A 17,533-nucleotide genomic window follows, 5' to 3' on the forward strand; every position below is an offset into this window, starting at 1 on the left:
GCTCCTCGTGCTTTTTTACTTGTTATACTTTGTAGTAACAAGTAAAAAATCTCTCAGTTCTTTTTTACTTGTTATACTCTACAACATGTAGAGTATACTCTACAACATGTAGAAATCTATAATTTAAGCATTTGAAATATTTACATGCTTTTTTACCATTGGTAGGACCTTAATATGTCCATCCATGTTCATTCCCTTATCATGAGACTCCTCAAGTAAGACAATCTCTATATGTACTTGCTTTATAACCATATGTACTTTTTGGTTTACCATTGGTAGGACCTTAATATGTCCATCCATGTTCATAAGGATTTTTGCTCATGCTCTTATCATGAGACTCCTCAAGGAAGACAATATCTATTAAGAATAATATATTTTCTTTTTATGGGATTAATATATGAGAATGAGTGTCTCATAGTTGGAATATTTTGTCTCTTTGAGTACCCTTTTTTTTCATTTGTAGGGTATTAATGTCAATGATGCTCATAAGAATGTTTGCTCAGTTCATCTCAAGAAACTCCTCAAGTAAGATAATATCTATTAATAATGATGCATTCTTCTTTTGATCATGGTTCAATATATGAAAATTGGTACCTCATATAGTATATGTTTATATTTTTTACAATGATGAATTTGGTGGAGGATCAAGAGATAATTCTTCTGAAGTTTATAGATATACATATGGTTCATGAGATGTATATATCCTTGAAGTCCAACTACAATATTATTAAGAGATCCAGCTTTTTTTGGAGGGACAACCAAGCATACCTTGTCTACAATGAGAAAAGCTATTGTAGATTGGTTGATCTATGAGAGAAAAGTTCATGTAAAGAAGATTGGCAATCACCTTTTGAGCCTTGATGATACACATGTATTGGAATGATTTATGTACAATTCCAACAATGCTCTTTGAACTATGGATAAATCAAAATGATAACTTTTCAATTATGTTTTTAAAATTTTCATTTTATTACTCTAAGTATATCTTTACATTCTTTAAAAGTTATAAAAGTGTTTAAGATGTCTTATCAACTCTTTAAGTGTATATTGAGTTAGATTAAGCATATTCTATTCAAGTTACATTTTTATGATCAAATTTTAAAATGTAATTTATATTCGTTACTCTTATATCTATATAAATCACTATATAGATAATGTTTATTGTTTTTCTATATAGATTAACTCACTAGATAGATTTTCTATATAGTAAATGATCTAGTGTTGATAAAATACTATATAAATAATGCTTGGCTTTTCTATATAGATAAAATTACTATATAGTACTTTATTATGTAAAGTAGATAAACTACTATATAGACAATTAGAAGAATTTACTATATAGTACTTTATTATGTAATATACATAAACTACTATATAGATAATTCAAAAAATTTACTATATAAATTTCCTATGTAGGAAAATTTTGTCTATATGTCAAACTAGCAAAACGTTCATATTTTACTAGTCCGGACTTTTACTATATAGTAAGGAGCTTAGAGTTCCTTCTGGCATACACGCACCTCTCCTTAGAATCCTTTGAAAGACTAAATATGCTTTATGGACCTAGCACAAGTAATGCACACGTAGATGCCTCATTTCCATTTTCAAAAATCAGAAGAAAGCACCTCATTTGACGCAACTTGGCTACTAGAGATGGACTATCGTAGGTTGACATAGCAAGAGAATGTTGTTTCTTAAGGAGGCTAAAGAATACAAATTGGTGAGGCACTTTATTGGTTGTGCAAGGTTAGCCAACTAGCCTGTTTCTGGTTCTTATGTCACGTGAATCCTGCACTTGGATACCATGGACATACTACACCAACAAAAGTGCAAGGCCCTAAGGCCAGTTGTGAGTCCTTTTCCACGGGGACAAGTCACCAAGGGATATTTAGTATCATACACATCCCGCCAAGGGGTAGTCAGTATCATGCATGTCTCGTGCTTATTTGTACCCCTCTTGTATGATGTATTACCAAGGGGTAGTCAATATAATGCATGTCTTGTGCTCATTTTTAACCCTCATGTATGATGTAATACATTATATCCATCATAGTAATGATGATGACGCTGCGATGTTGTTGACAATGGTGGAGAAGTGGCCATGTGACAACCCTATAACATTTATGGCATATGCACATAATGTCTAAACACCAAATTTATGTTGCTTATAGAAAACCTAAAATCAAACAAAGATAGTTTAAATTGACACTCCCCTCGAATGTAGAAACCTTACAGCATGCGTGGGCCCTGAAACGCGATGAAAATGGATCGAAAGTTATGAAAATACCGTTAATTTTAAAAAACACACACTATAGGATATACATTCTCCACCTAAGAGGATAGCTCAACTTGAGATAATCAGAAGAGTAGTGCAAGGAGCTCGAGGAGGTGACGACAAAAGAAAATGACGGAGGTGAGAGCCAAGAGAAGCTACTATGATACCAATTGTTGGAGTGGAGACAAAGGTAGCAATGACACACATAGAGAGATATAGCAAGCAAGCATATATATATAGGGAAGCACTATACTCAAAGTATACTAATGAGAATGAGCGAAGTACAAGTGAAGTGACATGATAAGGTCACTTACACATTCACTCATAAGAGTGTAAAAATGTTCAAGAGAAAAAACCTTGTGAGGAAAGACGTGTCCCGGCCCATTATTAGCTTACGTCCACACAGCACTACCATATAAATGGCTATAAATGTCTCCTCATTGTCTAACATCTCCTCAATCATGTGACGGGGTTCATAGGGGTTATTCTTGGAACAAGTGGTTGAGAAGGCAAGATAGGAGGGGTAAAGTGTAGTTTTGAAGCTTAATGTCTCGTGTGGCAGTGAGTTCATGGTGGTTATTCTTGGAACAAGAGAAGGCAACAAAGGAGGGGGGTAAAGGGTAGTTTTAGATCTTAATACATGTCCGATGGGTATTAAGCTCGTTGAACTATATTATACCTGTGGTGTTAAGTTACACGATGTGCATAATGGATGCCTTTGTTGAGGTAGAAGTAGATGTTGCCCAAGATTGGAGCGTGGTTGTTTCTTACAATACCACTTCATGATAATTATATTTCTAATAATGTGCACAATAGAAAAGAGCAAGAGGTCACAAGTGGGGGCACTCAGTGGTTGTATGGTTTGTATGACACATAGTATATCACCAAACCATAGCTCTTTAAGGTGGATGATGAAGGGTCGTGGGATTGTCACCCTTGCTAATCTTGGCTCAGGTTTTCATCTTAGTTTATTGATGAGATTTCTATCAACTCATCAACACTTAATCTTTAACATTGGCTCTAGGTTTCCATACTTTAAAGTAGATGTATATCAATTGATACAACAAATGGTCCAACAAGTGGTTTCTTTTCCATACCGATCGATTTCCAATAAGTTATCTTTCAAATATAGCTCCACTCGATAACATTGATTAAAAGAGGTGTGCTTGGACTTGTATGGATGATCATGGAATTCAGTGCTCCTTAACTCCTTAAGGAGATGGACCACTCATCAAGTCTTTCTCATGCAATGCACCTCATGTGTAGGTGTTTTGTCCATGTGATATAATTATGCATCAAGTCTTTCTCATGTGTAGGTGTTTTGTCCATGTGATATAATTATGCATCAATTCACATTCCTATTATTTTGAGGTTGTAAATTTGAGTAATTGGCCTCGATCTCACTCCACTTAGGGAAATTCCAACTATGAATGCTAACTTTAGAGTCTTGCATTTGGTCCTTTCCATGGAATTAAGTAAATGAAATCATTTTCGAGCCTTCCCATCAAGTAATAGACCAAAGGCATTAATCCTTGTTGGATCATCATGTCCAAGGGATTGGATATATGTAGGTATCGCATTCAGCCACAACCTTTCCATCAAATTTGGTCATGAACTTTGAAATGTGGAAAGGTTTTGCATGGCAACCTCCCTTCCTATTTTTGTTTCCATCCTCGATATGTCTTCTATATATTCAAGGGGAGGATGGTCTAGCTAATGATGATATCCCATGTGGTGCAATTTACGGACAAAAAATTTGAGATAACAAAAAATTGGGGATCTTAGAAGGATGTTTTCTCCGTCTAGGGGGACATGTAGAGTGATAGGACTAAAAAGTGGGATTGTTCTAAGAGCAGGATGGGTTTTATGCAATTGGGTACCTAGAGTTGCACTAAGTGGAATGGAACCGCTTATTATACATGTAAACGTCACATAGGGTTAAAGAGAACGGCCTCCTATTGTACATGTAACCATTACATTGGGTTAAAGAGAGGGTTTCATACCACGTCTACACTATTGGGGTATCAATGAGGGCTCCAAGTAAGAATGCTATTATCCCACTAGTAGATGGTTGTAGTGTGGTTGGTATAAACCAATGTTATCCCTTTGCCAATGGATTTCATCAATGCTCTATTGAAGCTTCTCCCATGTTATGTGCTATTAGATATATATATTCATAATAATGTTAATTAGGGCTAAACCCTTGTTAAATATAGAGGCACCTTCCTCAAAGGTTGATACTAGACAAGGGTTTTAAAATCTTTCTACACCATTTTGGTAGTTATGAGGTGGTTTAAGTTAGCCGCACTTACCAATATAGAGTGGTTAGTAATGTTAATTAGGGTTAAACCCTTGCTCAATATAGAGTAGTAGTAATGTTAATTAGGGTTAAACCCTCGCTCAATATAGAGTGCACCTTGCTCAAAGGTTGATGCTATATCCTTTTGGTAGTAATGTTAAGTAGTGTTAAACCCGTGCTCAATATAGAGTGCACCTTCCTCAAAGGTTGATACTAGATAAGGGTTAAAGTATTTCTAGAGGTAAACACCATTTTGGTAGTTCTGAGGTGGTTCAAGTTAGTCGCGCTTACAAATGCCGCACTTACCTATGCCATGTTATGTTGTATAGGTCTCCATTGGTGTCATAAAACTAAAGCAACTTGCATTATTCCTAGTGGTACCTTGAAAGATGAGGGCAATATAGTTCTCTCTCCTTAGATAGTACCTTAGAACTTTTGGTTTTATACGTGTAACTTCCAGATGCATGGATGAGGCATCAACCATGTTTCGATCTTGGGAGGGCAACGAGTTCATCACTTATCGAGATCCTAATGGTGTGAAGCGAGATAGGGCAATATAGTTCTCTCTCCTTAGATAGTACCTTAGAACTTTTGGTTTTATACGTGTAACTTCCAGATGCATGGATGAGGCATCAACCATGTTTCGATCTTGGGAGGGCAAGGAGCTCATCACTTATCGAGATCCTAATGGTGTGAAGCGAGATAGGCCTAGACCACAAGAACTAGGTTGATAAGGTAAGAAGGTAGGGCACTTTAAAGATTGGGTCACAAACCTAATGGTGTGAAGTGAGATAGGCCTAGACCATATGAACTAGGTTGATAAAGTAAGAAGGTATGACACTTTAAATATTGGCTCACAAACCTAATTACACTATTTATTGAAAGTGTAATTAGAGTGTTGCTAGATGAGGATGTTGCTAGATGGGGGTCTAATGGCTGGAAGTTCACTAGTCTCATCATGCCCGTCACTTCCTCAGTTGGTTTCTATGGACTCCTTGCTTGAGGTTGAGTCTAAGGAACCTTGATTAAAGTTGATTCTAAGGAACCTTATCAAAATATATGAAATGTGATGTTCTAGACATTAGGTAGAGACATTTCCTTTCTCATGCTTCTAGCATGGCATGTTCCATAAATATTATAATATTTCTCTCAAAGCTATGCCATTTTGATGAGGTTTACATCTACATGTATAATGCCTTTTGCAATACTATAATAATCGTGAAAATCATCAAATTTAGTGAATAAGAACTCATCTTATCTATCTATCTTGAGTGTCTTCACATGTGCTTTGAATTTTAACAAAAGCATTGAAGGGCTTTAGATTTGCGTTTCTAGAAGAAACCCCTATCTTCTTTATATATTTATAAATGAAAGTTAAGAAATATTAAGCTTCTCCCAAAGTTATGAAATATAAGCCTCCTCCCAAAGTTTTATTTTGGGAAGATCCCCACACATATAAATGCACAAGTTTTTATTTTTGGGAAGGTTCCCACACATTTAAATGCACAAGCTATATCAACATCACTAAGAAAATGAAGTTTTCCATAATGCATGCAGATTACACATGGAGATTGCTTAGAGTGAGAGTAAACAATTTAAACATTGTACCCATCTTAATTCCACTAGCAATCAGTTTTCCATTCATGTCTTTCACAAAGGATAAAAAACAACTTCCATATTTTGCTCAACAATTTTCCTATCAAAACCTTATTTATACTCTTGAATTTGTTTGAAATTTCTCCATGTTAGCCATAGAAAGTCATATGGTGGTTGCTACATCCCAAATCAATTAGCCACTCATGCGTGGCATCCAATGGCTCATTAGCCTCATGTATGTTCACAAAAGCTTGTTGTTTTGCGTCTTGATTTCTCCTTTTAGATCGCATGTAGTTGATCTTTGACCATACTTTTATTATTGTTTGGCTCTACATTGCTTGTAACAATGATCAAGTTTATCACAAAAATTGTAGCTTGTAGATTTTCTCTTTGTAAGCTGACATAACCTTGTCTGATCTCTCTCAGGAGAGAACATCTACCTCCTTGGCTTGAGTATGAAGTATTTGGTTTGTTTGATCATTTTGCTTAAGTATTTGACTTAAGAATCAACATTATATGGGCTGGTTAAAACCTTCCTCCTCTTCCATTGAAGCCTATACCTCTTCCATTCATAGCATATACTTGTTGATCTTCGTTTTTGATGAAGATAATTGTTTTAGCAAGGACGGCTCTTAAATGGGTTTAGCAAGGACTCCTCTTCAATGATGAGGTTCTTTAGCTCTTTATACTTTGGAAACTTCTCTCTAACATTGATGGGAAGTTTTGAAGTCTTACATTCAACTCCAAGTCCACCTACAGTGTGTTAAACAAGATCATCATCACTCAGCTTCTAGAAGTTGATCTATAATATTCTTTTACCTTTGAAAATATACTCATTTACCCTCTTGAAGTCCTTTGAAATAGTATCCCACAAGAATAATCTTCCCTTGAAGTTAAACCCCCTTCCCCCCCTCCCTACAAGCTAAGGATTTGTAGCATCCCTAAGCTCTCCAAGTAGTTCATTTCATAGTTTCATAACAATGTAGTTTACGTATTTCCTAAGCTCTCCAAGTAGTTCATTTGATAGGTTCACAATAATGTCGTTTACATATTTCCTTATTACCACATTCTCTTCTATCTCCTCCACCTTGTCGTCTCTCATCCGCACACCAGCAACAACATCCACGACTCTAATAGCCAACCACCCCAATTGTTCCTATTTCTCCACCAACAAAAGAATCTAATAGCCCAGCCTTATTTGTTATATAATGTTGAAATAATATGATAAAAGGATGCCCAGATCTAATCAAAATAATGTGTGTGTGTGTGTGTGTGTGTGTGTGTGAGAGAGAGAGAGAGAGAGAGAGAGAGAGAGAGAGAGAGAGATACTCAAACCTTGTTTTTTCTTGAAAAATATAGCTAGTTATCTTGCCTCGAAAAGTGATGTATTTAAATATGCTCCCAAATAGATATCTCTATAAAATATAAAGTATAAAAGTAGTCCTATGTATGAAAAATATATCCAATCCACCAATTATTGATGAAATATAAACACCTATAACAAAATTTCCTGCATTTTCTAGCAACTTAAAAAGGGTTAAAAAGCATGCAAAAAGAAATGTGCCTAAAAGACAACCAATGAAAGGAATGATGAAGATAATAATATAATACCAAAATATGACTCTAATAGATTGCCTTTTCTTCTTCACATGCATGTGACAATGACTTCTTCTTCTTCCTCCTCTTGCCCCCCCCCCCCCCCCCCCCCCCCCCCCCCAAAGCATGTAAAGAAGGAGAGGAAGAAGCATCACGACGAATTCATCGTCTTCTTTTTTTCCCTCCTCTTTTTCTTTTTCAAAAGGATGTAAACAAGAAGGAGAGGAGAAAGACGATAACATGCTTCTTCTCAAAGAAAAAGGTATATGCATGCTTCTTCCTCTTCTTCACATGCATGAGAACAAGAAAAGAGGAAAAAGAAGCATGCCTCCTTCATCTTCTTCTTCAATGACTTGCAATAAAAAGAAGAGAAAGAAGAAGCATGGTTTTTTCTTTCTCTTCTTCTTATTCAAAATTATATAAAAAACATGGTGAGCAAGAAGAAGATTTGCATGTTCCTCTAAGGACTTGAAATAGCACATGCAGTTTTTCTTTTTAAATTGGTTTCTATTCTTCTTATTATTATTCTTAATCTATTAGACAAGGAAGAATAAGAACATGAAAGAGATGAAACAAGAGAAAATTAAAACTAAAAAAGAAGAGGGAAAAAACAAACCCTAAGTTACATTGAACCCAAAAAAGAGATCGAAAATCTAAGTTAGGGACCCATTTTTTATACAAAAAAACGTATAGATTGATATTTTTCTATAGAGGATGTTGGGTTTTGAGGTATGGACCGGTATCAGCCTACACTTGTTGGAGATATTATGACTATAGAAACCACGGTACTTATGATTTTTTTGAAGCACACAACAAGGTGGCTAATGAGATATGGATAGGTAAGACAGTTATGCCTCCACAAGGGAAAAATTTCAAGTACACAACTAAGGGATAAAACCACCCTAGGCTATGATTGGGCAGATTTTGACATACCAGTCCTTGTGTTTTCAAGGGTGTTTTTGATTTGGTATTTTTTGAATCCTCAATAATGTGTTTTTCTAACACGGGTGCCAACCCTTTGCTTCAAAGGTAGAAAGCAACATCCTAATAGACCCTATTAGAATGAGACAACAGCTTATGTGGTTCTGCACACTTGTATTATGCATTGTTTTATTTTGGAACTTCCAGATGACTCTCACAATGCTTAAAATTCTATGTGGAGAGAGAACATCTCTTGGCAACAGGATTTGTTTTGGAGGCTAGAGCTAACTCTCATGCATACACAACAAGCAACCCCTACTCATGTTCGACCCTCTGGCAAATTGGTCAAGTGGAATCCAAGCTAAACAAAGAGTTTCATTGTAGAAACAATCAGTGGAATGGGTTGAATATCAGACCTAATCCTCTAGGCAGGTAGATGATGGATGGTACCAAGCGCATCATGGTTCTCCCTATTTTCTTCTGGATGAATCTTTGGGAGTCTAACTAGATCTTCAAAATAATCAATTTCACTTTCTGGCCTGCAATCATCGCATTGAACACACACACACACAGCACAGCACAGCACAAAGACGGACATGGAGGCTTGCCGGTATGGTGTAGCCAGCAGTTGGGGACCAGCTAGAGAGCATGGAGAGAGAGAGAGAGAGAGAGAGAGAGAGAGAGAGAGAGAGAGCACAAAGACAGACATGGAGGCTTGCCAGTATGGTGTAGCCAGCAGTTGGGGACCAGCTAGAGAGCATGGAGAGCAAAGAGATGCAAGGTCATGAAGGCTGCTGGCAGCTAATGCAAAATTTGAACACCACCAGAATCTAAGAGCAACAAGGGGCACTTGATCCTTATGTTGTGGGAGCGGCCTTTGAAATACGGAGCTCCATGTTGTTGTTGAGGATTTTGGGACCTCTCCTTGCCGCATCTATGTAAGCTTTGCATAGACTATAAGCATAACATTTATAGATTCAAATTTCAGATTGGTTTGCACATACTTAAACTCATGTACAAAGTTCCTAAAAACAAATAATTTTGTTAGATTTGTAAAAAAGGACCTGAAAACATTCATGTCCTCCGGCGGTTTAAGGAACTGCCATTAAAAGGTGTGCATCAAGCCACTCAAAAATCTCATTTGATTGCAAACTCGTCATCTCATGATAACCATAGGCAAGATTGAGTAGCTCCTGCATGTGCATGTCCCAGAGTTTGTAATAGCCTTCAGGCATTACTTGTTTCCCTTTTAAAGGCACCATCCAATTCATAGAACGTCCATCTGCCATCATGAAATTTTCATTGTCCAGTATGCCACTTTCCTTCAAAGCACGATAGATCCCCCCAGAAGTCTTCACATCAAGACCTGGGATTTTGGTGAACAATTGAGGAGTAACAGGTAGCTGGTAACATTTCACCTCTGCAGTATCCACACCCTTGCTTTTAAGTAGGTCCATAGCATCTTTTATGAGAGCAGTCCTCCTTTTATCCTTAACCATGTGTACAAACAAGGTCGGCGGATAATGCTCATCGACTTGCATTGTTTGAAATATACCCTCCGATATCATCACCACTATAGAGTTGAACTTGTATTCTCTAGCCAACGCTGACACAAAGTGCCCTCCTGATGATGCCCCCAAGGCAACTACTGGGAGCCTTTCTAGCCCCCTCTCTCTTATCCAAGAGGACAAAATCGCCAAGACTTTTCCTTTGTCGGTCGCTAAACTCCAACACTCCCTTGTGCTAGATATTGCAACCACTGCATATCCCTTGGTCAGTGCATGCATAACAATTATTCGCTCTTCGGGAAGCCCCACACATTCAGCACAGTTGGGACTTTTGTCCCAGAAGAATGTGGCTCTGCCGTGACACCCATGTGCAATGAACAGGATTGCCTTGGGAGACAATGGAATCTGCCACACCACTTGTGTTTCTTGAACGTAGTCCAAATTTCCTGACAGTACGGAAACAGGAAGCTTATCGCCCCAATCCGTCTTTAGCGTCCGAGATGCAAAAGATGGGGGGTGGCGTAAGGCTAAGATGAATATTGGAGCCAGTATTAGTATAGTTACAACTAATATGATTTTATGCCAAGCACTGATTTGTGAACAAAGAAAATAAGCAATGCTCTGCAAGGTGCGAAGTCGAAGAGCCCCTTCAAAAATCCGTCTAGCCATCTTACATCTGATTCCTGCAATGAAGAGAATTTTGGGGCAAGTGAGTGGTGATCCAAAACATTATCGTGTGTGCGTGCAGACTTGCATATGCGTTAAATATGCCTGCAAATGAATCTGTGTGCCAAGTTTTGATTACGATCTAAACAATAACTCCACAAAATAGAGGCTCCACAAACAAAACTAGACAACAGAGAAATCATGGACCAAAAAAAAAACAATACTCATAAGCCAGCTTTGTGGGGCAGCATCAAGCATGCAGCAGGGCTGAGGCAGAGAGCAAGTGGCACAAGAAATGCACAGGAAGTAGGTACCTCATTTCCATTTTCAAAAACCAGAAGAAAGCACCTCATCTGATGCAACTAGGCTGCTAGAGCTGGACTGCCATAGGTTGACTTGGCAAGAGAATGTGGTTGTTTGTTGGTTCTTAAGGAGGCTAAAGGGTCCAAATTAATAAGGCACTTTATAGGCTCTGCAAGGCTGGCCAACTAGCCTGTTTCTGGTTCTTATGCCATGTGAACCCGTACTTGAATACCGTGGACATACTATACCAACCAAAGTGCAAGGCCCTGAGGCCAGTTGTGAGCTCTTGTCCAGGGACAAGCCACTTGCTGGTGTATCACCAAGGGGTAGTTAGTGTCATGCACATCCCGTTCATTTGTAACCCTTTTGTATGATCTAATGCATTATGTCGTCCCGGGCACTAGTACACCAGTTGGTTGCCTGTGGTTCAGTCATTAGCAAGAGTCATTACGCACTTTGGCCTTTACCCCCCTAAGAGTGGTATCACCAGTACCATATAACTAAATGGCTTTATACACACCAGTCATTATACCCACACACATAGTGGATGGTTTCTTTGCATTCTGTGGAAACCCTAAACACTCACACTATGGACAAGCAAGAGGGGACGAGAGAGATTGAGACCAATGAATCTCAGGAAGCACCCTCTACATCAACTGACACTAATACAACAAACCTAACAGTGGCTACTCCTACAACGCCACAACCCATCACTTTGAAGCCAATGAGTTAGATTGTCTTTTGGATGTCGCGGTGGCTGCTGCACTGGCTGCTCACAAAACCGAACAAATGGTCTCAACACAACCACCACCACCACCATCTCCACAACCCCAACCCAACCCACCCCTAGGGACACTGCGGAACTTTTTACCTTCACACTAAGGGCTTTTTCTCGCGCGTGTGAACACACTCTTTCAAAGTAATTAAAGTGACTTATTAAGTCACTCTCTTTTGTACTTGCACCCTTACCTCATTATTGTGTGCATTGTATTGTTTCACTCTCTCCTTCTGCAAGTCGACTGTGCTTTGTGTTCTTCAATGCTAATCCTAAACCTAAACCTAACATGCACTTTAGCAGGACACTCAATCATAATCTTTTTTGACTGTGGAAGTACCAAAGCCGTTATTACTGAGTCACTTGCCAACGAGCTCACTTAAATTTGACACCATAGATAGAACAATAACCAGATTTAGTGATAGAATGAGTCTACATTGCACATAATGCAGCACTGGTATTCCCCCATGTGGAGTTTACACGCAATTTCTTAGTCACGTCATTGATTGGTGCAAACATGGTGTATAGTGGTTCAAACAATACAAACCACAAGTCAAATGGGATGATTACTTTTTGTGGATCACAAAGACATTATCGAAATTGGTCATCATCTAAAAGAGCTTTGCAATCTATGGTCTCTAGTGTGTTGTAGTCTAATAGTCAAAATTGGTGATTCTTCTTGTTATTGTTGATGTAGTTGGGACTAACCATGTGACTTGAGTTTTCTTAGGATCATGCACAGGTTGTACCATGATGCAAAGCTAAAAGAAAGAAGAAGAAGACCAACCAACGAAAAAGCCTTGGTGTGACACACCTACGAGTATGCAGGGCACACCCGGACATATAGACAATAGCCTACAAGCAAAGTCGGTCGTCACAAGTGGTAGTGATGACATGGCGGCAATGATGTGGCATTGATGACATGGCAATCAGGTACAAATGGCCAACAATAATACTACTAGCCAACTAGGAGCATTGGTGCATATACATACATGGTAGCCAAATCTTCATATTGATCTGCTTTCCTCAATGTTGGACTTCACAAAGCATTTCTCTGTAGGTGAAATGCTTGTCTTTGTTCCTTGGTCACAAGAAAGTTCGTCGTTTTGAAACCTATGAAGCGTTTCAAAGTGAAATGTTTCTAAAATAACTCAAAACCTCTTGGCTAGGTAAGTTTTGAAAAAAAAACACATTTTTTAAACCCCCTTTTTTGGTTTTTTTCTTGAGTAGATCCTTCTGTAGTAGCAACTTCAGTACCCATGGGCCCTCTCCTTCTCCTCCTCTTGTTCTCCTTCCTTCCCCTCTTCTTCTACTTCCTCCTTTCTTACACTTGCTCCCCTTCTTAGTCTTCTCTTCCTACTCTTCATCTTTTCTTTTCACCTGTTGTTCTCCCATCTCTTTTTCTTCCTAATCCCAATTCCTATCTTCTTCATCTCCTTAATCCCATAATTACAATCCCACATTCTACAATGCCTACCTGCAACAAAAATGACAATACTTGGAATGTGTGGGATGCCACCATATTCTAGTGGTTTCTGAAAGATGTGTGTGTGTGTGTGTGTGTGTGTGTGTGTGTGTGATCACTCACCAGTGTCATCTGACCATGTACCGATGTGGATGGGGCTATACCCTGGACTGCAATTAGATGATCATCCTCTATACCACCGTCGTCCGCTTCTTATCAATAACCATTACCTCTCACATGATATTTTCCATAACTTGGTTAAAGAGGTGATCACACCGCTAAGGCTGCAAATGCTGGAAAGTACGAATGTGGCCTCGTATCGTTTTGTTCAGAGGATCCAACTCATTACTAGAGACTATGGTCACTAGTACATGAATGAAGAAAAACAGAGGGTCCATGATGCCAGAGCAACTTGTCAGGCTCTAGAGGAGCTTGCTTACATGAGGAATCTTTCAGTGTCTGAAGAGGAGGATTTATACAATGCAAAATGTGGATGGTTTGAAACTGCCTTTGCACGCAACGTTCATCACTGTCGTCTTGGATGATATCTTGGTCTTTAGCAAGACTAAAGATGAGCATGGGAAGCATGTGGAGATTGTTAGCATATTCATTCCCATATTCTATCCATGTATTTCCCCATAGTTGATCCCTTTTATGGCCCTTGGTTGCGGGTTGGCCACCCGTATTTTTCCCTCATTTTTTCCCTTTTTCCTTGGATTTTCCCGAGGTCGGGTGAGCCTGCTCCAGTCGGCCAGCTCATATGGTCCAATCAGCCAGCCCCATCTTACCTATTTATAGGTCAGCTGGCCTGACCACTTTTCATTCATTCATGTGGTTCATGTGTTGACACACTCTCACCTTTTGTATCCTTCACTTATGAGACTAGTTTGTTCTTGCTCAGGATTGCTTTCATTGCAGTATATTCAGCTTATTAGCTTCATATCTCTCTCTCTTGCACTCTCAGTTCAGCACACTCTAGTAGTGCTCATCTTGCTTCTGCTTTGTGCACTCTTTCATGGTATCATCGCTCTAGGTCTAGCATTTTTCTGCTGCTCCAGATTCTGCCCTGTCTCCAGCCCCTTCACCACTGTGTTTTTCAGATTCACAGCCCTCTGGTTGCTGCAATTTCTGGACGGTTGCTGCTGGTTGCTCTACCTTCACCTGGGCATCATCTCTTTGAGCCTGCAGGTATCTTCTCATCAGCATTTTTCTCAACAGAGGTGTGGAAGCTGGTCGGCCTGTATTTTCAGGTTTGCAGCCCCTTGGTTGGCTGCGTTTTCTTCTCCAATGGACACTATCTCTTGCAGAGGGCATCTTGTGTGGATTTTGGCTTTTGTGGCAGCTTTGCTACCTATGGTGGACACTTCTTTCTTCTAAGTTGTGCGTTTTCTTTTGAGATTGAGCCCAAGTTTAGTGATGGCTGCCTCGACTGCTCTTCATATGTTCTTTGAGTCTGCCAAGTTGGATGGTTCCAACTATACATTGTGGAAGGTGAAGGTGAAATTGGCCTTGTGTGGAGTAGATCTCTGGGGACTGGCTCGTTACCACTACCAATGCCACCCCTCCAACCCTTTCTACCGTTGGGTGACTCAAGCACAGATTGATGTTTGGGCGGCGAATGATCGTCGTGTTTTCTCCTTTCTGATGTTGAATTGCGTACAACAGATGCTGCACATGAAGTTTGGAAGGCACTTGCAGATCTTTACGAGATTAAGTCTCTGGGTCAGATTTTGGCTTTGGAAAAGCAGCTTATGAATCTTTCAATTTCTGCCTTTCCATCTTTATCTGCTTCCATCACGAAGATGAAAGATCTTCTAGACGAGCTTGTTGTATGTGGCAAGGATATCTCTACACAAAATATGGCTATTCAAATTCTCTCCAAGCTTTTAGAGAGGTTTGATGCTTTCTTTCAATCTCTTGTTTCTTCTCCTTGTCCTGTTCCAGTCACTTGGGACGAAGTTCTCCCCTCCATTATGCAGATTACGTCTCGCTTTGAGGAGCGGATTGGCACCTCTAGTGGTTCTAATGGAGCTTTGGTTGCTCGAGATAAAGGGAAGAATCGACAGAAGAAAGGGAAAGGGGGTTTTGACAAGAACTCCAAGGATAACACAACAAAGATAAAGACAAAGACATAGATAAATCTTCTAAAAACAAGGATGTGGAGTATCACTACTGTGGCAAGAAGGGTCATAAATAGCCCCAATGTTACAAGAAGAAAGGGAATGAAGAAGCAAAGGACTCTACCTCTACAGCGGTGTCCCAGACCAAGAAGGATGATGGTATTCTTTTATTAGCCGGTGCCCCTCATATACTGGCGTTTGTGACTTCTCAATCTCGGTCTTGGATTGTGGATAGTAGTGCTATTGCTCACATGACACCTCATCGGGATTGGTTCGAGGACTTTGCTGCCAAGACAAGCGACATAACTTTGCGTGATTCTTCTTCTGTGCTAGTTCTTGGACGTGGCACCATCCCCGTCTTCCGCTCTTCTGAAGACGAGGTACTTCTCTGACGTTCTATACATTCCAGAAACCTTTTGTCATTGAGTGCTCTTATAGCTCAGGATGCAGAGGTGATCTTCTCTCGTCATGATATTACTATTCATGATAAGGAGACTGGTAACATCTTTGCTCAAGGAGTCCAGGATAGTGGCTTATACAAATTGACCACTTTGCTTGGTTTGGCCATTTGAGCTATCAACTTCTACAACGAGCTTCAAAGGATGGGTTGCTTGAGGGTTTACAGACCATCAAGGCTCCAACTTCTGTTTGTTCCTCTTGTTTACAAGGGAAGCAACACCGAGCAGCCTTTCCGAAGGAGGCGACACACAGATCTTTGACATCACTTGCTCTTGTTCATGCAGACTTATGCGGTCCAATGAGTACCGCATCTTTGAGTGAGGCGTTGTACATGCTCGTGATGGTGGATGACTTCTCCATATTTACTTGGGTTTTCTTTTTGAAGACCAAGGATGAGGCTTTTCAGCACTTTTGTGATTGGAGGATTGAGGTGGAAAGAGATTGGTTCTTCAGTCAAGCTTCTCAAGACTGACAGAGGGTGTGAGTTTACATCCCAAGAGTTTTAGCAATATTGCAAGGATCACGGCATTCGGAGACAGCTTACTACAACATATACTCCATCCCAGAATGGAGTTGCAGAGAGGAAGAATCGGACTATCATGGAGATGGCCCATGCTATGCTTGAGCACTCCTCTTTACCTCGACGTTTCTGGGCTGAGGCGACTTCTACTGCTGTCTATATTCAGAGCAGGTCTCCTACTATCGCTCTTCCAGATAAAACTCCATATGAGGCTTTCCATGGTGAGAAGCCCTTTGTTGTTCATTTGCGGGTATTTGATTGTTCGGCGTATGGGCACCGCTCCAAGTTGGACTCGAAGTCTCAGTGTATGACTTTTCTCAGATATAGTTTTGTGTCCAAGGCATATCGTCTATATGATCAACAAGCCGGCAAAGTTGTTGTGAGCCGTGATGTGGTGTTCGACGAGACTCCTACATCTTCTGAGGGGAGTCTTGAGCTTCTTCTTTCTTTGCCTCCTCCTCCTCCTCCCCTTGCTTTTGTTACACCTCCAGCTGTGGATTCTCAGTCAGATGATGATGATGACTCTGCTCCTCCTCCACCGAGCTTGAGCAAACCGGTGCCTGGATGGTATTTTCAAACAGTTTGTGATTCTGGGTTGCGAGAGCTTCCTTCTACTCCTTTGCCTAGTTCTCTCAGGCAATCTTCCAAAGTTAGAGGAAAACAAATTTATGAGGGCAACGTTTTTGTTAACTATGCTCTTATGTCCTCAATTATTCATGGTCCTTCTAATCCCACTTCTATGGACAAGGCTCTTTCACATGAGTCTTGGCGTCGTGCTATGCAGGCAGAGCTGGATACTATTGAACGGAATGGCACTTGGATTTTGGTGCTTATGCCACAAAAACATAAGGTGATTGGTGTGCGGTGGATCTTCAAAACAAAGTACCGAGCTGATGGCAGCTTGGACAAGCACAAGGCAAGGGTGGTTGTTGCCAAGGGCTATGCTTAGTGGAGTTGACTTCAATGAGACCTTCGCTCCGACGGCCCGGATGACTACTAAACGAACTATTCTTGCTCTTGCAGGACATCA

General features: G+C 39.9%; 1 protein-coding gene across 1 annotated transcript in view; it reads right to left on the minus strand.

Moving 5' to 3' along the window:
• Window positions 1-9,642: 9,642 nt before the first annotated feature.
• The window catches only part of LOC147640257 (uncharacterized), a 41,777-nt gene continuing 33,886 nt past the window's right edge, over window positions 9,643-17,533 (minus strand). Inside the window, exon 2 of the mRNA XM_086778650.1 lies at window positions 9,643-10,878. Coding sequence (XP_086634776.1) covers window positions 9,779-10,864 — 1,086 coding nt within the window. The 5' untranslated portion in view covers window positions 10,865-10,878 and the 3' untranslated portion in view covers window positions 9,643-9,778. The remainder of the gene's footprint in view (window positions 10,879-17,533) is intronic.

This window comes from Cibotium barometz, chromosome 3 (assembly GCF_041138505.1).
Source record: "Cibotium barometz isolate CiBa-2024 chromosome 3, ASM4113850v1, whole genome shotgun sequence".
NCBI lineage: Eukaryota > Viridiplantae > Streptophyta > Polypodiopsida > Cyatheales > Cibotiaceae > Cibotium > Cibotium barometz.